General features: G+C 40.0%; 1 protein-coding gene across 9 annotated transcripts in view; it reads right to left on the reverse strand.

Moving 5' to 3' along the window:
* Positions 1-7,390: 7,390 nt before the first annotated feature.
* Positions 7,391-27,506, reverse strand: part of LOC101319162 (uncharacterized) — a 52,931-nt gene continuing 32,815 nt past the window's right edge. The window contains exons 1-9 of one of the 9 annotated variants that reach the window (XM_073796489.1): positions 23,358-23,578; positions 23,133-23,246; positions 22,701-22,776; positions 22,480-22,534; positions 18,027-18,352; positions 16,231-16,287; positions 14,493-14,619; positions 14,114-14,209; positions 7,391-10,859 (exon numbers count right to left, since the gene is read on the reverse strand). In XM_073796489.1, the coding sequence (XP_073652590.1) occupies positions 9,112-10,859; positions 14,114-14,209; positions 14,493-14,619; positions 16,231-16,239 (1,980 nt within the window). In that variant the 5' untranslated portion in view covers positions 16,240-16,287; positions 18,027-18,352; positions 22,480-22,534; ... (1 more) ...; positions 23,133-23,246; positions 23,358-23,578 and the 3' untranslated portion in view covers positions 7,391-9,111. Of the gene's footprint in view, positions 10,860-14,113; positions 14,210-14,492; positions 14,620-16,230; positions 16,288-18,026; positions 18,353-22,479; positions 22,535-22,700; positions 22,949-23,132; positions 23,579-27,506 lie in introns of those variants that run through there. The other 8 variants (XM_073796486.1, XM_073796490.1, XM_073796485.1 and 5 more) reach the window with 8 other exon arrangements.

The following is a 27,506-nucleotide window of genomic DNA, read 5'->3' on the forward strand; positions in this document are numbered from 1 at the left end:
TTTTAGACACAAAAATCCTCAACAAAATGTTAGCAAATCAAATCCAACAAGGAAATTATACAACATACTGAGTGGGATTTATTACAGGTATATAAGACAGATCTGACATTTAAAAAAAATCAATGTAATCCACCATATCAACATGTTGAAGAAGAAAAATCCTATGATCAACTGTTTCAGAAAAATTTTAATTGCTGCAGAAAGAGCATTCTATAATATCCAGCATCCATTCATGATTAAAAAAAAAAAAACCTTAAGAGGTTAGGAACAGAGGGGAACAACTTCAATTTTAAAAAGAGCACCGGGAGGGTGGAGTCAAAATGGCTACTAGTACACGGAATTTACACCTCTTCACAACTAGGGCACCTACCAGGCACCAGTGGGGGACCATGGTACCAAAGGGTATGGGAGAAACCCCCAGCAACTGGGTAGGACGTGGGGCATGAGGGGAGAGAAGCAGAAGGAGAAGTGGAGGTGGGATGGGACTGGCGACCCTGAGGGACGGCTGGGGGAGGGGAAGGGAACCCATGCCCGAAGGGGGAAATTGGGGAACCACTGGGAAGGCAGAGGATCAAAAGGGAGCATGGCCAGCTTTCCCCTGCCCACTTGGGCCCCCAGAAACCTGCTGAGATCCCGGGCCTGATCCTCTGCCCACCTAGGCCCCCTCCAGCCACGTGCGTCCTGAGGGAGTGGGAGGGAGGGATGGGGGAGCAAAAGTAAAGGCCAGACCTCTGGGATCAGCACACTTGAGGGGTGGCTAGGGGAGGCAAGGAGTTCCTACACCCAGTGGGGCCCACTCACGGTTAGGGGACCAGTGGCAACAAGGGAGACTCTGTGGGAGACAGTGGGGAGGGGCACAAAGGAACAGAAGGGAACAGAGCCAGTGCTTTCCCTGTCCACTTAGGCACCAAGGAGACTGTTGGGCTCCCAGGCCTAATCCTCTGCCCTTGGAGCCTCTCCTGCCATGCAGAACCAAAGCCCTGCCCTTACACCCCCACCCAGCACCCTACCTCTACACTCAGAGACCCCCTGCAACAAGCTGGGCCTAAACCCCACCCACACTCCATCACTCAGGGCTCTACCTCCAAACTCCAAAACCCCACACTGCAGAGACCCTGCATTAGACCTGCTGCCTCTCCCCCTTTTTGCAGGTCTTAAGCAGAGGCCCCACCCCACACTTGAACTTTGCCCCACCACTTCCCACTCCACACTCAAACGTCACCCCTCCCCCCCCGCCTAGGCCCCACCCACCCTAAACCCCTCCCTTGCCTAAGTTCCACCCCTTCCTAAACTCCGCCCATTAAACGCACCAACCTTCAAAGTATAGGGGTCCCAGAAGAAGAAGAGAAAAAGAAATGGTCTGAGAAAATATTTGAAGAGATTATAGTATAAAATCTCCCTAACACAGGAAATAGTCAATGAAGTCCAGGAAGCACAGAGAGTACCATACAGGATAAACCCAAAGAGAAACACATCAAGACACATATTAATCAAACTATCAAACATTAAATACAAAGAAAAAATATTAAAAGCAGCAAGGGAAATAACATACAAGGGAATCCCCATAAGGTTAACAGCTGATTTTTCAGCAAAAACTCTACAAGCCAGAAGGGAGAGGCAGGACATATTTAAAGTGATGAAAGGGAAAAACCTATAACCAAGATTACTCTACCCAGCAAGGATTTGCTTTAAAGATAAGCAAAAGTTAAGAGAATTCAACACCACCAACCAGCTTTACAACAAATGCTAAAGGAACTCCTCTAGGCAGGAAACACATGAGAAGGAAAAGACCTACAATAACAAACCCAAAACAATTAAGAAAATGGTAAGAGAAACATACATATTGATAACTACCTTAAATGTAAATGGATTAAATGCGCCAACCAAAAGACATAGACTGGCTGAATGGGTACAAAAACAAGACCCGTATATATGCTGTCTACAAGAGACCCACTTTGGACCTAGGGACACATACAGACTGAAAGAGAGGGGACGGAAAAAGGATATTCCACACAAATGGAAATCAAAGAAAGCTGGAGTAGCAATTCTCATGTCAGACAAAATAGACTTCAAAATAAAGACTATTATAAGAGATAAAGAAGGACACTATATAATGATCAAGGGATCAACCAAGAAGAAGGTATAACAATTGTAAATATTTATGCACCCAACATAGGAACACCTCAATACATAAGGCAAATGCTAACAGCCATAAAAGGAGAAATCAACAGTAACACAATGACAGTAGGGGACTTTAACACCCCACTTTCACCAATGGACAGATCATCCAAAATGAAAATAAATAAGGAAACACAAGCTTTAAATGACACATTAAACAAGATGTACTTAAGTGATATTTATAGGACATTCCATTCAAAAACAACAGAATACACTTTCTTCTCAAGTGCTCATGGAACGTTCTCCAGGATAGACCATATCCTGGGTCACAAATCAAGCCTTGGTAAATTTTAAAAAACTGAAATCGTATCAAGTATCTTTTCTGACCGCAACGCTATGAGACTAGGTATCAATTATAGGAAAAAACTGTAAAAAATACAAACACATGGAGGCTAAACAATATGCTACTAAATAAACAAGAGATCACTGAAGAAATCAAAGAGGAAATAAAATATACCTAGAAACAAATGACAATGAAAACACGACGACCCAAAACCTATAGGATGCAGCAAAAGCAGTTCTAAGAGGGAAGTTTATAGCAATACAACCCTACCTAAAGAAACAAGAAAAATCTCAAATAAACAACCTAACCTTACACCTAAAGCAATTAGAGAAAGAACAAAAAAAAATAAACCCCAAAGTTAGCAGAAGGAAAGAAATCATAAAGATCAGATCAGAAATAAATGAAAAAGAAATGAAGGAAACAATAGCAAAGGTCAATAAACCTAAAAGCTGGTTCTTTGAGAAGATAAACAAAATTGATAGACCATTAGCCAGACTCATCAAGAAAAAAAGGGAGAAGACTCATATCAACAGAATTAGAAATGAAAAAGGAGAAGTAACAACTGACACTGCAGAAATACGAAGGATCATGAGAGATTACTACAAGCAACTATATGACAATGCAATGGATAACCTGGAAAAATGGACAAAATCTTAGAAGAGCACAACCTTCTGAGACTGAACCAGGAAGAGAAAATATAAACAGACCAATCACAAGCACTGAAACTGAAACTGTGATTAAAAATCTTCCAACAAACAAAAGCCCAGGACCAGATGGCTTCACAGGCGAATTCTATCAAACATTTAGAGAAGAGCTAACACCTTCCCTTCTCAAACTCTTCCAAAATATAGCAGAGAGAGGAACACTCCCAAACTCCTTCTACGAGGACACCATCACCCTGATACCAAAACCAGACAAAGATGTCACAAAAAAAGAAAACTACAGGCCAATATCTCTGATGAACATAGATGCAAATATCCTTGACAAAATACTAGCAAACAGAATCCAACAGCACATTAAAAGGATCATACACCATGATCAAGTGGGGTTTATTCCAGGAATGCACGGATTCTTCAATATACACAAATCAATCAATGTGATAAAACATATTAACAAATTGAAGGAGAAAAACCATATGATCATCTCAATAGATGCAGAAAAAGCTTTCGACAAAATTCAACACCCATTTATGATAAAAACTCTCCAGAAAGTAGGCATAGAGGGAACCTACCTCAACATAATAAAGGCCATAGATGACAAACCCACAGCCAACATCATTCTCAATGGTGAAAAACTGAAACCATTTCCTTTAAGATCAGAAACAAGACAAGGTTGCCCACTCTCACCACTATCATTCAACATAGCTCTGGAAGTTTTAGCCATAGCAATCAGAGAAGAAAAAGAAATAAAAGGAATGCAAATCGGAAAGGAAGTAAAACTGTCACTGTTTGCAGATGACATGATACTATACATAGAGAATCCTAAAGATGCTATTAGAAAACTACTAGAGCTAATCAATGAATTTGGTAGAGTAGCAGGATAAAAAATTAATGCACAGAAATGTCTTGCATTCCTATACACTAATGATGAAATATCTTAAAGAGAAATTAAGGAAACAGTCCCACTTACCATTGCAACAAAAAGAATAAAATACCTAGGAATAAACCTACCTAAGGAGACAAAAGACCTATATGCAGAAAACTATAAGACACTGATGAAAGAAATTAAAGATGATACAAACATATGGAGAGATATACTATGTTCTTGGATTGGAAGAATCAACAGTGTGAAAGTGACTATACTACCCAAAGCAATCTACAGATTCAATGTAATCCCTTTCAAACTACTAATGGCATTTTTCAAAGAACTAGAACAAAAAATTGCTCTATTTGTATGAAAACACAAGAGACTCTGAATAGCCAGAACAATCTTGAGAAAAATAATGGAGCTGGAGGAATCAGGCTCCCAGACTTCAGACTATACTACATAGCTACAGTAGTCAAGTCAGTATGTTACTGGCACAAAAACAGAAATATAGATCAATGGAACAGGATAGAAAGCCCAGAGATAAACCCAAGCATCTACAGTCACCTAATCTGTGACAAAGGAGGCCAGAATATACAATGGAGCAAAGACATACTCTTCAATAAGTGGTGCTGGTAAAACTGGACAGCTACATGTAAAAGAATGAAATTAGAACACTCTCTAACACCATAAACAAAAATAAACTCAAAATGGATTAAAGGTCTAAATGTAAGGCCAGACACTATTAAACTCTTAGAGGAAAATATAGGCAGAACACTCTATGACATAAATCGCAGCAAGATCTTTTTTGACCCACCTCCTAGAGTAATGAAAATAAAAACAAAAAATAAACAAATGTGACCTAATTAAATTCAAAAGATTTTGCACAGCAAAGGAAACCATAAACAAGGTGAAAAGACAACCCTCAGAAAGGGAAAAACTATTTGCAAATGAAAAAACTGTCAAACGATTAACCTCCAAATTATAGAAGCAGGTCATGCAGCTCAGTATGAAAAAAACAAACAATCCAAAAATGGATTACTTGTTTGTATAAAAAAACAAACAATCAAAGCAGTCCAAAAATGGGCAGAAGACCTAAATAGACATTTCTCCAAAGAAGATATAGATTGCTGACAAACACATGAAAAAATGCACATCATTATTAGAGAAGAGCAAGTCAAAACTGCCATGAGATGTCACCTCACACTGGTCAGAATGGCCATCATCACAAAATCTACAAATAATAAATGCTGGAGAGAGTGTGGAGAAAAGGAACCCTCTTGCACTGTTGGTGGGAATGTAAATTGATACAGCCACTATGGAGAACAGTATGGAGGTTCCTTAAAAAACTAAAAATAGAATGACCATATGACGCAGCAATCCCACTACTGGGCATATACCCTGAGAAAACCATAATTCAAAAAGAGACAATGTACCACAATGTTCATTGCAGCACTATTTACAATAGCCAGGACATGGAAGAAACCTAAGCGCCCATCGACAGATGAATGGATAAAGAAGATGTGGCACATACATACAATGGAATATTAGTCATCCATAAAAAGAAACGAAATTGAGTTATTTGTAGTGAGGTGGATGGACCTAGAGACTGTCATACAGAGTGAAGTAAGTCAGAAAGAGAAAAAAAAATACTGTATGCTGACACATATATATGGAATCTAAAAACAAGAAAAAAAGGTTCTCATGAACCTAGGGGCAGGACAGGAATAAAGGCACAGATGTAGATAATGGACTTGAGGACACAAGGAGGGGGAAGGGTAAGCTGGGACGAGGTGAGAGAATAGCATTGACATATATACACTACCAAACATAAAATAGGTAGTGGGAAGTAGCTGCATGGCACAGGGAAATCTGCTCGGTGCTTTGTGACCACCTAGAGGGGTGGGACAAGGAGGGTGGGAGGGAGACACAAGTGGGAGGGGATGTGGGGATATACATATGCATATAGCTGATTCACTATGTTATACAGCAGAAACTAACACAACATTGTAAAGCAATTACACTCCAATAAAGATGTTAAATAAAAAAGATAAAAAAATAAAAAAGAGCACCTACACAAAACCTATAGCTAACATAATACTTAATAGTGAAAGACTGAGAGTTTCCCCCTAAGATCAGAAACAAGGCAAGGATATATGCTTGTACCACTCTTACTCAACATAACACTGGAAGTAATAGTCACCATAAGGGAAGAAAAACAAAAGACAGACTAGAAGAAAAAAACTGTCCCTGTTTATAGCTGACATGATTATCTATGTAGAAAATCCCAAGGAATGTACAAAACAAAAACTTCCAGAACTAATTAGTGAGTTCTGCAGCAAGATAATAGATTACAAGATCAATATACAAGTTATTTGTAACCCATATACAAATTATATTGATATTAGTCTATGGCTTTGCTGTAGAACTCACCAATTATATAATTTGTATATTGATTTGTATATATGTATATGTACATAATTTGTGTATACTAGTGATTAATAGCTAAAAGGAAAAACACACCATTTACAACTTTTCCAAAGAAAATGAAACACTTAGATATACACTTATAAATCATGTATGTGATCTGTATGCCAAAAATTACAAATCCTAATAAGAGAAATCAAAGACTATATTAGTTTTCTAGGGCTGCCATAACAAATTACCACAAACTTAGTTTAAAACAACAACTTAATTTTCTTACAGTTCTGGGGGCTAGAAGTCCAAAATCAAGGTACTGGCAGGGCCATGCTTTCTCTAAAGGTGCTAGGGGATGATTCTTTCTTGCCCTTTCCGGTTTCTGGTAGTTATTAGTAAGCCTTAGTGTTCCTTGGCTTGTAGATGCATCATTCCAACTTTGCCTCTGATTTCACATGGCTTTCCTTATGTGTCTGTGTCCATATTTCCCTCTTCTTTTAAGGATACTAGTCATTAGAGTAGTGCTTACTCTAATCCAATATGACCTCACCTTAATTTGATTACATCTGCAAAGTCTGTATTTCCAAATAAGGTCACATTCACAGGTACTGAGAGTTAGGACTTGAATATTTTGGGGAACACAATTAAACCCATAATAAAGACCTAAAAATGAAGATACATATCATGTTCATGGATTGGAAGACTCAGAGAGTAAAGATGTCAATTATCCCCCAATTGAAATTCTATTACAACTCAGCAAACTCTTTTTTTTGTAGATATAGGTTACTTTATTCTAGAATTTATATGAAATGGCAAAAGATCTAGAATAGTTAAGTCAATTTTAAAAAGGTAAAGTGGGAGGAATCACTCTACCCAATATTAAGAAATCCTATAGAGTGACAGTAACCAAGACAGGGTGGTACTGGCAGAGGGATAGGCACACTCAGACGTGTGCAGAGAAAATACAGAAATAGACATACACAAATATAAAGGCACAAAATCAATTTATTGAAGGTAGTCTTTTCAACAAATGGTACTAGAACAACTGGACACCCATAAGGCAACAAAAACAAAGAAATAACATGAAGCTAAAGTTTATAATGTATGCAAATATTAACTCAAAATGGATAACAGACTTAAATGCAAAACATAAAACCATGAAAACTTCAGGCAAAAATGTAGGAGAATATCTTTGGGATCTGGAGCTAGAAAAGGAGTCCATATATATATATATATATATATGTTTTTTTTGTTTTCTGTTTTTTACCGTACGCGGGCCTCTCACTGTTGTGGCCTCTCCCACTGCGGAGCACAGGCTCCGGACGTGCAGGCTCAGCGGCCATGGCTCACGGGCCCAGCCACTCCGCGGCATGTGGGATCTTCCCGGACCAGGGCATGAACCCATGTCCCCTGCATCAGCAGGCGGACTCTCAACCACTGCGCCACCAGGGAAGCCCAAGTCCTTAGATTTAACACCAAAAGCTAAATCCGTAAAAGGAAAAAGTAATAAGCTAGACCTTATCAAAATTAAAAAGTTTTGCTTTTCAAAAAACCCTGCTAAAAGGATGAAAAGCTACGCACTGGGGAAAATTTTTGCAAACTACATATCAAACAAAGGACTAGTATTATCTAGAATAAAGAAAGCACTCTCTCACAATCCAACAGTTAAAAAAAAAGATACAATTCAAAAATGAAGCAGTCATTTCACCACAATGGATACAGGGATGGCAAATAAGCACACCATCATTAGCCCCTAGGGAAATGGAAATTATAACCACAAAGAGATATCATTACATACCTATCAGAATGGCTAAGATTAAAAAATGGTGAAAAAACCAAATGCTGGTAGAGATACAGAGAAACTGTCACTCATGTTCCTGGTGTGAATATAAAATGGAAAAGCCACTTTGGAAAATGATTTGTCCATTTCTTATAAGAGAAACGTTCATTTACTATATAACCCAGAAACTACTCTCTTAAACTTTAGACCAGAGAAATGGAAGTTTATGTTCACGCACAAATTTATACAAAAATGTTCACAAGCAGCTTTATTTGTAAGGGCAAAACACTTTTTTCCCCTTAGGGTTTCCTTTTAGTAAGAATTTTGATTCAGAATCAGGTATAACCTCACATTAATAATATTAGAATGTTTTGTTCCAAAATGATTTACCTGAGGCTTAGTAAGAGTGATGAAAGATTTACCGTATGTACTGTATTTGTAAAGTTTCCTTCTCATTTGAATTCTGTAAAGTAAGATTAAAAGTAATGATTAAAACACTAAATAAAAGTAACATTTACAATAATAGTTAACATTTATTAAGCATTAACTATGTAGCACACATTGCTTTAAGGCTTTATGGTATATGTATTTACTTCTTTAAATTGCAGAACACTATGATGAAATATGTGATATTAATGGAAACTAAAACAAACACGGGTTAAGTAACTTTTGCAAAGGAACACCCACATACTAAATGGTGGAGCTCAGGTGATACTGTACAAGAGAACCCTACGTTTTAGGGTTGAGCTCTCATATGAATTCACTAATGTCTAACTAGGATTGAAATATGATGGAAAGTAATTCTGCACTTATATTAATCTAGCCTTTCTTAAATGTGAATGCTCTGAAGGTGAGTTACTTATGAGTTTAAGTAAAAAAGGATTCTCACATTCATAATCTGAATTTTCTGATATCCCAAAGGTGAATGTCATGGACAAACAGGTAAAGGATTTACTAAATTAATTTTTTCATACAGTTTTTCTCCATTATGAAGTTTCTGATGTTGAGTAAGGTGTGAATGACGTCTAAAGTCCTTACCACATGCATTACATTTATAAGGCTTCTCACCAGAATGAATTCTCTGATGTTGAGTAAGTTGTGATCCACGATTAAAGGCCTTTCCACATTCGTTACATTTGTATGGTTTCTCACCAGTATGAATTCTCTGATGCTGAGTCAGATGTGAACCGCGAATAAAGGCCTTCCCACATTCATTACATTCATAGGGCTTCTCACCAGTATGAACTCTCTGATGGTAAGTTAGCTGTGAGCTACGAATAAAAGTCTTACCACATTCCTTACATTCATATGGTTTCCTACCAGTATGAAAAATCTGATGTAGATTAAGTTGTGAGGCACAAATGAAGATCTTCCCACACTGCTTACATTCATAGGGATTCTCACCTGTATGAATTTTCTGATGTTGAGACAGTTGTGAGCCATAAATAAAGGCCTTTCCACATTCTTTACATTCATAGGGCTTTTCACCAGTATGAATTCTCTGATGCTGAGTAAGATGTGAGCCACGAATAAAGGCTTTCCTACATTCCTTACATTCAAAGGGTTTTTCACCAGTGTGAATTTTTTGATGTTCAGTAAGTTGTGAGCCACGAATAAATGATTTCCCACATTCTTGACATTCATATGGTTTCTCGCCAGTATGAATCCTCTGATGTCGAATAAGCTGTGAGCCATAGTTAAAGGCCTTTCCACACTGTTTACATTCGTGTGGTTTCTTACCTGTATGGATCCTCTGATGTTCAGTAAGTTGTGAGCCACGAATAAAGGACATCTCACAATCTTTACATTTATAAGGCTTTTCACCAGTATGGAGTCTATAATGTAGAGTAAGCTGTGAACCATAACTAAAGGCTTTCCCACATTTCTTACATTCATAGGGTTTCTCACCAGTATGAATTCTCTGATGTTCAGTAAGTTGAGAGCCACGAATAAAGGCCTTTCCACATTCCTTACATTGATAGGGTTTCTCTGCAGTATGAACTCTCTGATGGTAAGTAAGTTGTGAGCCACGAAAAAAGGCCTTCCCACATGCATTACATTCATAGGGTCTTTCACCAGTATGAATTATTTGATGCTGAGTAAGATGAGAGCTACGAATAAAGGCCTTCCCACACTCTTTACATTCATAAGGTTTCTCTCCAGTATGAATTCTTTGATGACAAATAAGTTGCGAGGCACAGATAAAAGCTTTTCTACATTCCTTACATTCATAGGGTTTCTTAGCAACATGAACTCTCTGATGGTAAGTAAGTTGTGAGTCCCAAATAAAGGCCTTTCCACATTCTTTACATTCATAGAATTTTTCATCAGAATGATTTTTCTGATGTTCAGTCTGTTGAAAGCCAAGGATAAAATATTTTCTGCACGCTTTACATTCATAGAATTTCTCAGTAGAATGAATTCTCTGTTGTAACGTAAGGGATGTGGTTTGACTAAAATTAGGCATTTCTTCATAGACTACTAGTTGCCTAAAAAGTCCCTCTTTATTTCCTAAATGGCTTTCAAACTGGTCTCTGCATTCCTTATCATCTTGAAAACTTTTGCACTCACACTTACTGCTTGTAAGTTGTTCTACTATCTCCCATTGAGATGCTTCTAGTTCATAAATTTCTCTTTTTGATGATAGCTTCTTGGTTTCACACCTGGATTCCCAGTCTGTAAGATAACAAGTAAACAAATGCTATTTTCATATTCCTGGAAAAATGAAACTTCTAAGATAGAAATGGTGGACTCAAACTGAATATCATACTCATAAGATATCAGTGCAACCAATGGAACAGAAAAGAAAAATCCATAAATAGACACAATTATAAGTGCAAATTTAGCATACAGTAACAGTAGCAGCTAAAACAAGTAGGGAAAAGATGGATTCTTTTTTAATAAATGAAAGTGATAAACATAAGGATAAACATAGGAGACACCGCTTTGGGAAAGATCCCCAGTGCTCTCCTTACTTGCTGCAAATAATGAAACCTTCCTTCTCCCTTAAAAAAACAAAAACAAAAAAAAACACGACATAAGGATAAACATAGAGAAAAAAAGATGAAATTGCATTAGTACCTTAGAGCTTACAGTAGGATAAATTCCAAATGGATCAGATACGCTTACTCAGAGAAATGAAAACACAGAAATAACTAGAATAAAACTTGGGTGACTTCTTCTATAACTTAGGAATGGGGAAATTTTTCCAAATCACAACTTGATAAAAATGACCACATTGGGACTTCCCACATCCAGTAGTTAAGACTCCATGCTTCCACTGCAGGGTTCAATCCCTGGTCGGGGAACTAAGATCCCACATGCCGTGTGGTGGGGCCAAAAAAAAAATGATGTTGGATTAATTATCTATGTAGAAGAAGTAAAATTTTAAAAAATGACCATGTTACAGTAAAAAACAAAAGAAAATGTTAGCATGTCAAAAACACATTAAGGAAAGTAAAAGGACAAGCTGGGAAAAAATAGATATGTATAAATATCTATACTTATGTGAACTCTATCTCAAAATTGCACTAGCGGGACTTCCCTGGTGGTCCAGTGGTTAAGACTCTGCGCTTCCACTGCAGGGGGCACAGGTTCGATCCCTCGTCAGGGAACCAAGATCCCACATGCTGTGTGGCATGGCCAAAAAACAAACAAAAAAATAAAGCAATAAAAAAAAATTTTTTAATTGTACCAGCAAATTTCAAAATTTTTGATGCAGAAAGTTTTCAATAAAGCATAATTTGTTACAGAAAAAGATTAATAACCCAATTGTCCATCAGTAGGTGGCTGGTTGAAATAATCATGGTATATCCACATCATGGAGTACTATGAAGCAGTTAAAAAGGAATATCTCTTTATATTAATATGAAGTGCTGATTGAAATACACTATTAATTGTAAAAGAAATGTCGAGCTTCCCTGGTGGCACAGTGGTTAAGAATCCACCTGCCAATGCAGGGGACATGGGTTCAAGCCCTGGTCCAGGAGGATCCCACATGCCATGGAGCAACTAAGCCCGTGTGCCTAGAGCCCATGCTCAGCAGTAAGAGAGGCCACCGCAGTAAGAGGCCCGCACACCGCAATGAGTAGCCCCCACTCACCGCAACTAGAGAAAGCCCACACACAGCAGCGAAGACCCAATGCAGCCAAAAATAAATTAATTAATTAAGAAAAAAAAAGAAATGTCAACAAAAGTATGTATAGTTATGCTCTTTTTTATCTTAGGAAGGAGAGGAGGTAGAGGAAGTATAAATGTATAATACACATTTGCTTTTATTTTAAAAAGGGAGAGGAATAAACCCCATAGTTACAGGGTAGGGAAGGAACAGGTGGAGGAGCCAGGAATAGAGGTCAGATTTCTTTGAATATAACTTGTTTTGTAGATTTGACTTTGGTGGTATATAAATATATTAAATAATTATAAAACAAAATTAAATTACAAGAAAGCACAGCTTAAAAATTGAAAGAAAAAAAAAAGAACCAATATTTACAATTGGTGGCATAACCATACAAGGAAACTACTTCAAATAACTTTCAAACATAGTAATTTGTCTGTGATATACCCTATGAAGGGAACAAAAAACTGCGATAACAATTAACTCAAACTGTTTTGAGTAATCATATTGTTAGTTGTAGTGTTGATCTTCTTATTTTAGAGGCTTCTTGTATAATGTGGGATAAAATATGTAATTATGTGATATTCTAATTGCATCATTCTTAGTGTCCTTGATAACTGGGACTCCTGGCATGGGAGAAAATAGATGCAGCTGTAAGATCTTAAAAAGGGTTAAATAAAAAGCCTATAATTCAGAATCTGAATTGAATTGCTATGAACCCATGCTATAGTTTATCTTATGTTTTTTAATTAAGACTTTATTTCTTAAGAGTAGTTTTAGGTTTACAGAAAAACTGAATTAAGTCCAGAGAGTTCCCACATGCTCCCTTTTCCTTCCCCTCCAGGTTCCCTGATCAGTAATAACTTAATATCTTGCATTGCTGCAGTACATTTGTTAAAACTGATGAATCTATATTGATACATTATTTTCTTCTATTTCTGTTCTCCCTGACTCACCCTAGCCACACTTATCTGTTGATCCTCAAAAGGATCAAACTCACTGCTACCTCAGTTCCTCTGCAACTGCTAGTCCCTCCGCCTTAACTGCTCTTCTTGGGAATTCCCTGGCAGTCCAGTGGTTAGGACTCTGAGCTTTCACTACCGAGGGCCTGGGTTTGATCTCTGGTTGGGGAACTAAGATCCCACAAGCCATGCAGGGTGGCCAAAAAACAAACAAAAAACCCTAAAAAACAAAAACCTGCTCTTCTCCCAGAATTTGCATGGCTTACTCTATTCATGTCTCCCCTCAAATGCGAGCTCCTCAGAGAGCCATCCTTAACCACTCTTTCTATAAGAACACCTCCCCCCATTACTTTGTGATTCTCTATGCTTTTTGTTTTACTTCATAACACTCATCACTCTTTGTATATTTTTATTTGTTACTATTTCTTCTGCTAGGAAAGATCAATGGGGATACGGAATTTTTCTTGTTTACTGTTATATTCTCAATACTTATAAAGGGTATTTAAAAATATTTGTTGTATAAAGACTCATACAGGTTTCACTGGGTCAAAAATATAAAATGTTAAAATGGTTATCACCGAAAAAGGAGGGCTATTCCCTGTTTGAAAATACAGGGGAACCTGAAAGAAAACAAGGGAAGTGGTAAATGGAGCAAAGAAGGGGATTCCTTAGGTAACTGATGCTAAAACAGTTTTGTCCTCCAGGGCTCAGGATTTTACTCTACAGGCCTAGGAGTAAAAGGCCTTGGTTGGGTCTGTGAGGAGAACTTTGGAGCTAATAATTCAAAGGTGTGGCCAACTTATGAAGGAATTTAACAACAGCCTCCCTTTGCCTGATCATCTCTTACTCACCTGGGCTCAGACCTCTTGTCACATCCCGTACAACCTTCCAAGGGTCCTTCCCTTGCTCCAATAAGGAGAGCACATCTGGCTTAGAAATGGAAAATCCTGCTTATAAGAATGGAAATAGATACGGTTACACTCTGTTTGTCCAGAATTAAAATTGAGTCCACTGTTCATCAAGTAAGAAGGTCAATTACAGAAAGATTCAGAGAAAGGATATCTGAAGAAAAGAGTAGATAAAAGTGCCCAATGGAGCTGTCCATTTCAAAGTTTATAAAGCACAAAAAATTTATTTGGGACTAGGGGTCTAAAATTCAGCTAGGCACTTGGAAACTTTTCTAAATTTCACAAAGACTGAAGCTGAATTATTAGGAACAGACAAAATTACCCAGTGAGACCAGGTTGCTGTAGTTCTCCAACATCACGTCTCTGTACAAATCCTTCTGTTGCAAGTCCAGGCACTCCCACTCTTCCTGTGAGAAGTCTATGGCCACATCCTTGAATGACACCAAACTCTGAAATGACAACCCACGGTTAATGGTAAGTAAAGAAATATTTTTTAGAAGTAATGAGAGAAGAAAAGTATTACATAAAGTGGCCAAAACAGAAATATGTTGAAGCTGGAAGCTTGCAATATGGCTAAGTAACAGAAAGGAAGAGAGTGTGATAAATGCAGAGCACCTAAATAGTTTCTAAACATTCCTATTACTCTGTCATAGCTTTTTGTGAACAGTTACAAGAATGAACAAAAGCCAGGTAAGTGGAGTTCTCTGATTAAATGAAATACTGTGTGCAAGCACATAACATATGCAAATTCTCAAATAAGTTGCAAATTCCTTCCTCCCCTCTTCCCTTTAAAGAATTGAAAATAAGAAAAAGGAAGGAAGGAAGGGAGGGAAGAAAGAGAGGATGGGAGGAGGAAGGGAGGGAGAAAAAAGAGAAAAAAACAAAACTGATGGGCCCATTCCAAATATCTTTTAAAATGTTTATCTTAGGGCTTCCCTGGTGGCGCAGTGGTTGCGGAGTCTGCCTGCCGATGCAGGGGACGCGAGTTCGTGCCCTGGTCCGGGAAGATCCCACATGCCGTGGAGCAGCTGGGCCCGTAAGCCATGGCCGCTGAGCCTGCGCGTCCGGAGCCTGTGCTCCACAATGGGAGAGGCCACAGCAGTAAGAGGCCCGCGTACCACACACAAAAAAAAAAAAATGTTTATTTTAGAAAATAAGATTTCTATATAATTTAAGAATTTATTTCCAACTCAAGTCTCAGAATAACTTAGCAATAATATTCTTCCTTGTCCTGGCAAATCCTTTCATAGACATCATTTTTATAAGGTATATAATATTCCATATTATAATTATAATCTTTTTCTTTTTTTTTTTTTTTTGCTGCACAGCGCAGCTTGTGGGATCTTAGTGCCCCCACCAGGGATTGAACCCCAGCCCTTGGCAGTGAAAGCACAGAGTCCTAACCACTGGACCACCAGGGAATTCCCTGTAATCATTTTCTTATTTTCCAGTATTTAGTTTGTTTTCCTTCTCTAACATCAGCTCTGTTTCTAAAATTCGCAAATATCTAACCCTCTGGATGATCATTTTACCACTCATCATTGCTCACTGTACACTTTGCTTATTCTGAGCAACAGAAAACCAATGAAAGATGAGCTAAACTCACACAGATGTGGCCCCTGACTTACACATTCTATTCAAATTTGAAATGGACCTTGTCACTGGTATTCGCCTCTGAGGTACTGACATGACATGCTCTCTCTCTGTTCTCAATCCTACATTTGATCACATTTCCAATCTTAAAAGCCTCACAGACCAAAGATTTCACCACATTCTGAGATAAACAGCAATTTTCTATCCCATCAACCAGAAAATGGAGGTCAGTGAGAAAGAATGAATTTTGCATGTGTAGTCCCACCTCATTAAACCACATTCTGACACAAGAGGTTCTACTCTTTCCTTAATACATTTCCTGATTTGCAGAATGGATCCCTAAATATGGCTAGAGAAGAGAGGGGTGGGGCTTAGTGAGGCAGAAAATCTGGAGATAAGAATATTGAGCATTCATATCCTAGAAAACAATGACTATTTGATGAGGAGAAGAAAAAACACCAACTCACATGGGGCATGGCTTAGAAGGGAAAATTATTAGTCCTCCTCTGGAGAAGTGCTGAGTCCTGAGAATACAGAGTCAGGAAAGAAAAAGGAAACTATGAGAATAGGCTTCCTTCTAAATGACTAAGTTAAGATAAATATTTCCTTCCCTTTTCATGGCACCTGGTCCCTTCCATGCCCCAATATATATACTGAGATTTGCAGAAATATAAACAATCAAATCCCTTCCCCAATCCCAAAAAACATAGATACAGAAAAATTAATTTATGCTAAAGCAGTACCCAATTCCTATGATGTTCGTAGGGTTCTCTGACCTGTCCTGAGTGGTTAATATTTTCAGACTAGGGGCCTCTGATCCAAAATGTATCCAAGTCATACCTGCTTCAAGGACATTGATGGGGCCCTCAGGCCTAGAAGTGCTCTGTATCCATGTAGGCCAAATCTTGGAACAAACACTTCCCACAACTAAGATCTGCCTTTTTCCCCCAGACTCAACACACTAAATATAAATAGCTCAGGGTGCCTCCCTGGCTCGTTCTCACATTCCAAGGTGCAAGAAGCATTTTGAGAACAAATTGTAGGCTTCATCCAGGCCACACGAAGTCACACTAGACTCATCAAGTAACCAAGGAACAAATCCAAAGCATTCTTTTTGTTTTTAATTAATTTTTTAAAGTTTTATTTAATTAATTTATTTTTTGGCTGCATGGCTTGTGGTATCTTAGTTCCCCAACCAGGGACTGAACCTGGGCCCTCGGCAGTGAAAGCACAGAGTCCTAACCACTGGACCGCCAGGGAATTCCCCAAAACATCCTTTAACAGAAAACTGCCTGGGGACTTCCCTGGCGGTCCAGTGGTTAAGACTCCTCGCTTCCACTGCAGGGGGCGCAGGTTCAATCCCTGGTTGGGGAACTAAGATCCCGCATGCCACGTGGCATTGCCAAAAAATTAAGAACAAAATAAGAAGAAGGCTGCCTGTTGCATCCAATCATGGCCTCAGCTGAACTCAGGAATTCTGGAGGCAGCACTCCCTTGTTATCCTGCTGAACATCATTCTGCCTCTAAATGTAAGGTTGGGGATGACTTGAGAAAGTGACTGTACAACAAATAATTTCCATAGAGCACATACTATGCGCTAGATTCTTTATACAATTAACACTTACGTGATCAGCAAACAGGTCTGTGAATTTAACCACTCTCTGCCCCCACTGGCTATAGAATCTTCCTTATACTTCTTTCTTTTCGTAACAGCTTCACTGACATATAACTCAACATTCCATAAATTCATCCTTTTAAAAATGCAACTGAGTGGTTTTTAGTATACTCACAGAGATGCACAACCATCTAATTTTAGAATATTCTCATTATCCAAAACCCCATACCCCTTAGCAGTCACTTCCCACTCTTGTTCCCTCAGACCCTGGCAACTGCTAATCCACTCTTTATATCTACACATATGCTTATTCTAGTCATTTCATATAAATGTAATCATACAATATGTGGTCTTTGTGATGGGCTTCTCTCACATAGCATAATGTTTCAAGGTTAGCATATGCTGCAGCATAGATTAGTACCTTTGCCTTTATACATATTGCTAAATAATGTTCCATTGTATGGATACACCACATTTTTCCCATTCATCAGTTGATGGACATTTGCATTGTTTTCACTTATTGTTACTAAGAATAATGCTACTAAGAACATTCATGTACATGTTTTTGTGTGGACATATGTTTCATTTCTCTTAGATATAAACACCTAGGAATAGAATTGCTGGATCATATGGTAACTCCATGTTTACCTTTTTGAGGAACTGCCAACTCTTTTTCAAAGCAGCTGCATCATCTTACAGTTCCACCAATATATCAAAGTTCCATTTTTTCCACATCTTCGCCATCTTTTGCATTAAATTCATTCTAGTGGGTCTGAAGTGGTATGTCATGATTTTGATTTGCATTTCCACAATGATGTTGAACATCTTTATGTGCTTATTTGTCATTTGTGTATTTTCTTTGGAGAAATGTATATTCCAATTCTTTGTTCATTTAAAAAATTTGGTGGTACTTCCCTGGAGGTCCAAGTGGTTCAGACTCCGTGCTTCCACTGCAGGGGACATGGGTTCGATCCCTGGTTGGGGAATGTGTCGTGGCGTGGCCAAAAGGAAAAAGGAATAAAAAAATTTTGGTTATTTGTCTGTTTATTTCAGTTGTAATAATTCCTCATATATTCCAAAATACAATTCCCTTCCTGAACTTGTGATTTTCAAATTTCGGGTCCCACTTTGTGGGCTGTATCTTCACTTTCTTGGTGGTGTCCCTTGAAGCTTGAAAGTTTTTAATTTTGAGGAAATCCAATTTATGTATTTTTTTCCCCTTTGGCTGCTTATACTCTTACATTTAGGTCGATGGTGCATTTTGAGTAAATTTTTGTGTGTGGCATGAGGTACGAGCCTGTGATAAAATATTTCACAAGTACTGTCTTGACCCAGTGTTGATGTCATGGCTAAAAACTCTCAATTCCTCTTCACAGGAAGTTTGCTAAACCCACACCCTAAATACCTCTCTTATCAAGGTCTAACACAATGTACCTTTGCCAGGCTACCCACGGATACCTCAGTAGCCTTGCCATTATACATAGTCTTAACTGCATCCACCTTTTTCCAGGAGCACAGGTATGACATTATATGGACGACGTCCTCCTCTGAGGAGATTCATTTAACATGCTCATTAAGGACATAAAAATATTCACAAAAGAGCTCACAAAAAAAGACATAGGCCACTGCCTCACACATAATGCAAAGCCCTGACACCTTCATTAAATTCCTGCAAAGTATTGGTAAAACAGGGCAACTCTATGCCTGACACTGTCAAGAAACTACAGTAAAATCTCTCAGCACCCATAATGTCTTTCAGTCGTATTTGGGTCTGGAAGCAACATATTCCTTACTTACAAATTTTAGTTAATCTCACTGATGCCGTTACTTACAAATCATCCCACCTTGGAAAGGAACCCTGCCAATAAAAGGCTCCAGAATCTGTTCAAATTAAAATCAGCAGTCACTCCTGTTAGTGCCCTCAGAGACTCCTCTGCAGAGGCTGCAGCAACCTCCTCTCATGCCTCTGAACCCCCTCTGATGGCCACCAGGTGCCTACAGGCTTAAGATGCAAGAAAGTGCCCCTTTTGGCCCTATGCTATACACCACTAGAGTGACAACTGCTGGCTATATACTAAGATCTCTTGGAGATAAAGGCTTTCAAAGACCCTAAGCCTGGGACTCTCTGAACCCAGATGCCTACTATGCCTTGGATCATGGAGGCAGCACCCCCACAAACTCAGCACAGGTACATCCCATAGGCTCAGCCAAGCCTGAGCCCTCTGGAATGTTCCACCTACAGGAGGGAGTGGTCTTCCCTGTCCTTAGTCCCTTGCCAGATGCCATGGTGCTAGAGGAGGTCACCCCTCCCTCAGAGCCCTTGACTAGGAATCCTCCTGGGATTTAACTAAGTAAACAGCAATGTGAGCCCACAGACTTTATGAATAGCACTGCCACCATCATAGGTGATGGAGCTAAGTGGAATGTTGCTGCTTTCCATTCCTTAACTAGGATGTCCCCCATAAAGGACAGGATCCAAGGATCAGAACAAGTGGTCAAACTTTAGGAAGTCATCTCTGCACAAATGTTCTGACAAACAAATGGTTCCATCTGCACATTTTTACAAACTCTTGGGCCATTGCCTAAGAGTTGTCCCTTTAAGGGTAAAGAAATCTGGGAATCTCTTGCCTTACAGATACTCAAATATAAATCAAAGTCACTCGTCTCTACATACACAAGGACTCACCAGGACAATCCTTATTCCCTTCAGAGTTTAAGACATTACTAGTAGTGACCAAGGCATACATTTCACTTCTCAAAACACACAATGTTGGGCTCTTGCGAAAGGCATTCAATGGAACTTTCATCTCCCAATAGGTCCCAAGCAGCTGGCTTAATTAAGAGACACAATGGTCTCTTTAAACAGCTCCCTTTTTTTTTGCGGTATGCAGGCATCTCACTGTTGTGGCCTCTCCCGTTGCAGAGCACAGGCTCCGGACGCGCAGGCTCAGCGGCCATGGCTCACGGGCCCAGCCGCTCCATGGCATGTGGGATCTTCCCGGACCGGGGCACGAACCCGTGTCCCCTGCATCAGCAGGTGGACTCTCAACCACTGTGCCAACAGGGAAGCCCCTAAACAGCTCCCTTTTTTAAGTGGCAGTGTGTATGGGGATATATGTATACATATAGCTGATTCACTTTGTTGTACACCATAAACTAACACAATATTATAAAGCATTTATACACCAATAAAGACGTGAAAAATAAATAAATGGCAGTGTGGCAAAAGGACACCTACATGTGTCTCTCTCTTGCCTCAAGCCTTAATCTCTCTTAATTTAAGGCCTCCTGTCTGACTCACATCTCAAAGAAACTTTAGGAAACCTCCTTATCACTATTTCCTATATTTAGAGGGAGCATGTCTCACCCTCCATGCACATGAAGACTCATCACATATGAGGTCTTTTAATAATAATGTCTCCCTCTAACTTTATGGATTTTCAATCCTGCTGCCATTTCATAAGGGCTGTAGGTCAGATTGAAGGCACATACTCTCCTCAGACCCATTAACCATAGATTGTCCAATGGGAGAAGCAACTGTCCACCTGGTATGTGGTCCATTTGAGCCTGAACTTTCCCTACCCAGGAAACCTTCCCCAATATTTGGATTATAAAGTGTTGAAAATTAATCTGGGATCTCCTTTTGATCCCATCCAGGAAATTCAAATTGGTGCATGTAGGCTAAGGCTCTTAATCTATAGGAAATACAGAAAAACATGTTAATGATACCAGACTATGGGAAACTATACAGAACAAATCACCCAGTTTCTTCAACAAATACATTATAAACCAATCGCAACACATAGGTCTTATTTGGATCCAGATTCAAAGAAATTTTAAAATTTAAAAAAGATATGCCCGGAGAGGCAGTCTAAACTCTAACTGGATATCTGATATTAAAGAAATATTATTTGAGAGAAAATAATGGTATTGTGATTAAGTTTTTTAAAAGATTCATCATTCACATACACACTGAAATGTTTATGGATGAAGTAATACAACAACATCTGGCATTTGCTACAAAATAATTCTGGGGTGGGCAGAGGTATAGATCAAACAAGACTAGCTATGAGTCAATCATTATTGAAGCTGAACAAAGGATGGTACATAGAGGCTCATTACTATTTTGTCTATTTTTGTACAGTTTGAATTTTTCATAATAAAAAGTTAAAAAAAATGCTGATCATGGCTCAGTGAATTGATTTTACCACACACACAAAAAATAAGGTAACAACACCATAGTTTGAAAACTCTACAATAGCATATTAATAATTTTCTTAAGCTTTCCAACAACTAGCAAAGTACCTTGGATAAAACATAAAATCAAAAAATAGTGATTAGTAAAGTAACGATACAGCCTCTCTGAGGGAAAATATAGCAAGAAGTATTAAAATTTGAAGTCCACACATAAGTTGGCCCAGAAAGTAGCATTCATCCTACTAATAAACTCATCAAATGAGCATCTATATTTATCCCACCACCGTTTACAATAGTAAAAGACTGATAGCCATCTGAAAGTTAGTAAGGGTCAGTTTTTAAACATGGAAGAAGTATGGAATACAGTTCAGCTATTAAAAATGAATAAGCCCATCATGTACTAATATATGCATAGAATCCCCCTGGAAGTACTCAAGAAACTAGTCACACTGGTTGCCCTCTGAAGTGGGAAAACTCCGTGACTAATGGCAGAGCTGGGAGGGAGAATTTGCTGAATGCTCTTTTGAACCTTTTAAATACTTACAATATCATCTCTTAAACAATAAAATTGAGAAGAAAATACTAAAAGAAAGGCTTCAAATTTCACTCTGTGGGATTTATTCTATTCCTTCAAAAATCTTAGAAAAGGACTAAGTATACAGGTGGCATTAAAATATTTGGCACACGAATATGTGTACCTCAGGTTAAAAAGAGAGAAATGGAGTGGAACATCTTCTTTGGGTCCATTCCTCTAACTTCCCCCCATCCCCATTATTCTTTGGAATAGCAACGCCCAAGAACCAGATCACTAAAAGGGTTCTTGCTATAGATTTTCGAGGACAGAAAGATATATCCTGAAAATCCAGAAAGCAATTCAGAGACAAAAAAGAGAAAAACAACTTACCTTGGATAAAAATCTTAGTTGTCCAACAGCTACTCTTCCCTTGTTCTCTGGTCACCTGTGTCAGAGAAGTTGGTAAGAGTTAAATAATCTTGAGACACCAAGCCTTTCTTTGAGCGCAGACTTATTTGTTAGAACCAAACATCTTCTACTCTCCCTGCCCCACCCCACGGCCCCCACCCCACGAGTTAAAGTAGACACTCAGCCGAAGCTCAGCGACTGACCTGAGCAATGATGCCCTCCCTCTTTGGGAACCAGAGTGGAAGTCGAGAATCCGCATAGGGCTCCCCAGGTGGATTCCTGAGGGGAAACTGGAATCTTACTACCTCGATTTTTGCCTCCTCTCTTCTCAGCCCCCCGAACGTGAGGCTGTTTCTGGCTCTAAAATTCTCATTCTGACATCAGGTCTGTGACTTGGAGACAAGCTTCTTTATCTGGTCATTCTCGCAGCTTAACACAACCGCTCTCACGTCTGAAAACACAATTACCACTCTCTCAAGTGGTCACACAAAATCATGCAGTCCCACAGGCACATCACGTTACACACACACACACACACACACACACACACACACACACACACACACAGTGGCGTGCTAAGGCCTGAGGCTCTAGACACGGCCGGTCTTTGTCCCGGGGCTCAGAAAACGCCTCACCTTCTGCTTCTCCGGCGTCCTGCCGGGTCCCAGCGGACCGGTCCACATCAACAGTCCGCGCTCCCACAGCCGCTGCGCAGCTCAGCTCGTTCCAGCATTAACAGCGCTGACAACCTAGTAGGAAGTAACGTTACACCCGCAGGCTTCTGGAAAATGTAGTCCAGTACCCAAAAGATCCGAGAGAGCCAGCAACCCAAACCTTCCGAGCCCCTCTCAGAACCGTACTCGTCCCAAAAGCACAAGCCGCGAGCGGCGGGCCTTCCGCCGACTCCGCAAATCACTCCGCGCGTCTGCCGTCCCAGCTGTGATGTGGCACCTGCGGTCGCGCTGTGGCACCTCCGGTCGCGCTCTGGCACCTCCGGTCGCGCTCTGGCACCAACGGTCGCGCTCTGACGAGAAGCTTATTTCCGGCCGCGGGGACTTCGGGGACATGTAGTGTGGACTAGGAGTCCCAGAGGGCCAAAAGGGGTCGTCCTGTTCTCTCAGCCTCAGCTTACCACGGGTTGGCGCTGGATACCGCCACAGAGTCTGAAGTCTCTGGCAGGTGGAAGGGAAGATAGAGCGGATTCCGAGGAGGCTAAAGGAGATGAATCTCCAGGCCGTTACTGCAGCCTGGCCTGTGGAGGAAGACGTAAGGAGAGTGACCCTTTACTGCTGGTGAGCGCATTTGCTTCAGTTTGTGACCTTGGGGGTGTGGTTGTGCAGCTGTTCCTGATACAGTTTTTATGATTAAAAATAAATAAATAAAGTGTTTAAAGTCCACTTTCTGAATGTAACATGCCAAAAAGTGCCCAAATCGTTAAAGATGGGTGATTTTTCATAAATTGCTCGAACTTAGAGTAACTGTTACTGAATACAAGTTCGTGTGCCTGAAGCACAGTGAGGCCAAACTGAGGTGTTGGAGTTTGGAGCAGAGAAAGGTTTATTGCAGGTCCAAGTAAGGAGAACAGGTGGCTTGTGCTCAAAAACCCCAAACTCCCTGCTGGTTTTAACAGGCAAAATTTGGGGTGAGGGCTTCAGGGTGTGTGATTTTCTTCTGACTGGTGGTGAGGTAATAGGGCAGTGTTCCAGGACTCTTGTGCTCAGCCTGAAGTTACCTTCCTCCACCTAGGTGGGAGCCTTAGTTCCTGCAGAAGAATGCAAAGATATGATTATGTATATCCCTTGAGGAGGAACCAGGATTCTGCTTTAATGGTTACATTACGGTTTCTTTTTCTTTTTTTGGCCATGCCACTCAGCATGTGGGATCTTAGTTCCCGGACCAGGGATTGAACCCATGCCCCCTGCATTGGGAGCATGGAGCCTTAACCACTGGACCACCAGGGAAGTCCCATGCACTATAGTTTCTTGACTGCTCATTCTTGGTTTCTGCATTCCCTTACTTCCTTGATTAGTAACTGTTTGAATCTGCTCTTTGGTATTCAGGAAGGTCTAGGAGGCTGAAGCCTTTATCCTGCAAATAAGAAACTGGGGACACAGAAAGGTTTTTGTGCCCAGGAGGCCCCCACTGGGTTCTGATCAGTTTCATAACTAGCACCCCAGAAGTCCCCTACTGGTCTCCTGTAAAGATATCCATCACATGACTTAAAATATTACAGATTAGTTTTGCCTGATTTTGAACTGAACATAAATGCAGTCATATTGTATGCACACTTTCTAACCCCTTTGGTCTGACTTCTTTTGCCAAATATTCAGTTTGTGAGATTAATTGATAAAGTTCGCTTACTCTCATTGTTGATGGTATTTGGCTTGTTTTTAGCTTGGGGCTACTAGGAATAGTGCTTTTGAACAGTCTCATTTGTGTATTTTGCTGCGTATATGTGTGCATCTTGGAGGGGAATTGCTGGGTCATAGGTTATGCATATGTTTAACTATAGTAATACATTGCCAAACGGTTTTCCAAAGTGGTTTTCCGATTGCAGCTATGTATTATAGTTCCAGTTGCTCTGTATACCTAACACACACTTTATGTGTTTCCTTTTTAACCTTTCTGGTGGGTGCATGGTGGTTTTCATTTGAATTTACCTGATGTGTCCATTTGTATATCTTCTGTAACAGGGGAAGATACTTGCTAGCTTTAGTATTAATTTGGGCAAACAGGAAGAGGACCAAGAGAATCTGGATCCTCTTGTAGAGTTCTGTACTGTTTAGATTGGTGTTGATCCAGTGCCTTCAATAGTGCCTCTCTTTCCTTACTGCCTTTAAGAACAAATAGGACTGGAGTAAAGGCAAAGGTCCATCCTTCCCTAAGAGGGACCCAAGGCCACCTGCACTGGTCAAGGTATGTTGGGGACTTGACAGTGACCAAGGTTGCCAAACATTTTAAGCCCTTTTGGACATTGGGACATAAGTTACTGCGGTGGTAGAAAGCACCCTTGGGTGTGGTCAAAAAAATTACTTGAAGTTGGGCTTCCCTGGTGGCGCAGTGGTTGAGAGTCCGCCTGCCGATGCAGGGGACACGGGTTCGTGCACCGGTCCGGGAAGATCCCACATGCCGCGGAGTGGCTGGGCCCGTGAGCCATGGCCGCTGAGCCTGCGCGTCTGGAGCCTGTGCTCCGCAACGGGAGAGGCCACAACAGTGCGAGGCCCGCATACCGCAAAAAATAAAAAATAAAAATAAAAAACAAAAATTACTTGAAGCAGTTAATAATAACTTCCAGAAATAATTTGGAAAGTAATTTCCAGATTGATCAATAGACTGGTATAACTTTACAGGTGGACTCTTTTGGAGCAATACCCATTCAAGTGGTTGTAACTGATACTGCTGAATGTGTTGTGGTAATAGATGTGTTAAATATAGGTAATAATTCTCTTGACCATTAGGGATGTTCCCAATGGGGAAATGCCACAATTAGAACAGTGGTAGTGACGCAAGTACCCAACCTGGAGCCTATTAGACTTCTTCAGTATAGTCATGTAGTTACTGTGAAGTAGTATAGGGTGCTGGGGAAGGAGGACAGAGGGAGTAGAAGACGTCAGAGGTCACTATACTGATCAAGGAGCTAGTGGAGGAAGAGGTGCTTAAAGAAACTATGTCACATAATGGCCCTCAGTGGCCAGTGAAAAATACAATGTTATCTGGCTCTGGACTGTGAACTACCAGAAGCTCAGCGTGGCAGTAGTCTCTCTCACACGTGCAGTTCCAGTATTAACAATCACAGAGTCTGTAATGCAGACTGAAGGAGTCTGTCTTGCCATGGTTGGTGGACATTGCTAATACCTTCTCAGCATCCTGTTGCATTCTGCAAATCAGTGCCAATTTGCCTTCACAAGTTTCTAATTACCTTTATTTTATCATGTTGCCACAGGCTACCTAAACTCTTCACAATTCATCATTAATGAATAGGCCAAGATCTAAAAAGGCTGAAATATCACCAGAGATGTCCTGTTACCATTACATTGATGGCATTATTCCGATTGGAAGGGCTAAGCACAGCATATAGACTGCCTTTCATAAGATGAGTCAATTATCTGAACCAGGGCTGGAAGATTAAGATCCCAATAAGATACAGGGGCTAAACACTGAAGGAAGATTCTTGGAAACCAGGTGGGCTGCCCAGAGAAAAAGCCCTGAGCTTTTTAAAGAAAAATTGTTGGCCTTAAAAGCTTCAGCAAACAAAATGAGGCACAACATGTGATAGGCACGTTTGGGTGTTGGAGGCACTTCATACGTCACGTGAGGATCCTCCTAACTCACTATATAAGATCACTCAAAAGGGGCACTGTCCAATAACAGGCCTTAGAAACTATCCAACAAGCTGTACAGGCTACCCTTCCATTCTGGCCAGTCAGCCATAACAAGGCTTTTGAGCTGCAAGTGTCAGCAACTGACATTTATGCAGACTGGAGCCTGTGGCAAAAAGATGTGGTCACTAGGCAATGGCATTCCCTTGGGTTTTGGACATGCACGTGTCTGACACCATCAACGAGTATTATTAATTTCCTAGGACTGCCACAACAAAGTACCTCAAACTAGCTGGTTTAAAACAACAGAAATTTATTGTCTCACAGTTCTGAAGGCCAGAAGTCTGAAATCAAGGTGTTGGCCTCTCTGAAGGCTCTAGGGGAGAATCTTTCCTTGTTTTTTCCTTATTTCTGGTGGTTTCTGGCAATTCTTGGCATTCCTTAGCCTGTAGACGTATCACTCCAATCTCTGGCTCTGTTATCACATGGCGTTCTCTTTGTATGGCTGTGTCACTGTGTCCAAATTTGCCTTTTATAAAAATAAGGACACCAGTCATATTGCATTTAGGGCCCACCCTAATCCAGTGTAACCTCATCTTAACTTGATTATATCTGCAAAGACTGTATTCCCAAATAAGTAAGTCACATTTATGGGTTCCAGGTAGTCATGAATTTGGAGGGGACACTATT

Source organism: Tursiops truncatus, chromosome 19 (assembly GCF_011762595.2).
Source record: "Tursiops truncatus isolate mTurTru1 chromosome 19, mTurTru1.mat.Y, whole genome shotgun sequence".
NCBI classification, from domain to species: Eukaryota; Metazoa; Chordata; class Mammalia; order Artiodactyla; family Delphinidae; genus Tursiops; species Tursiops truncatus.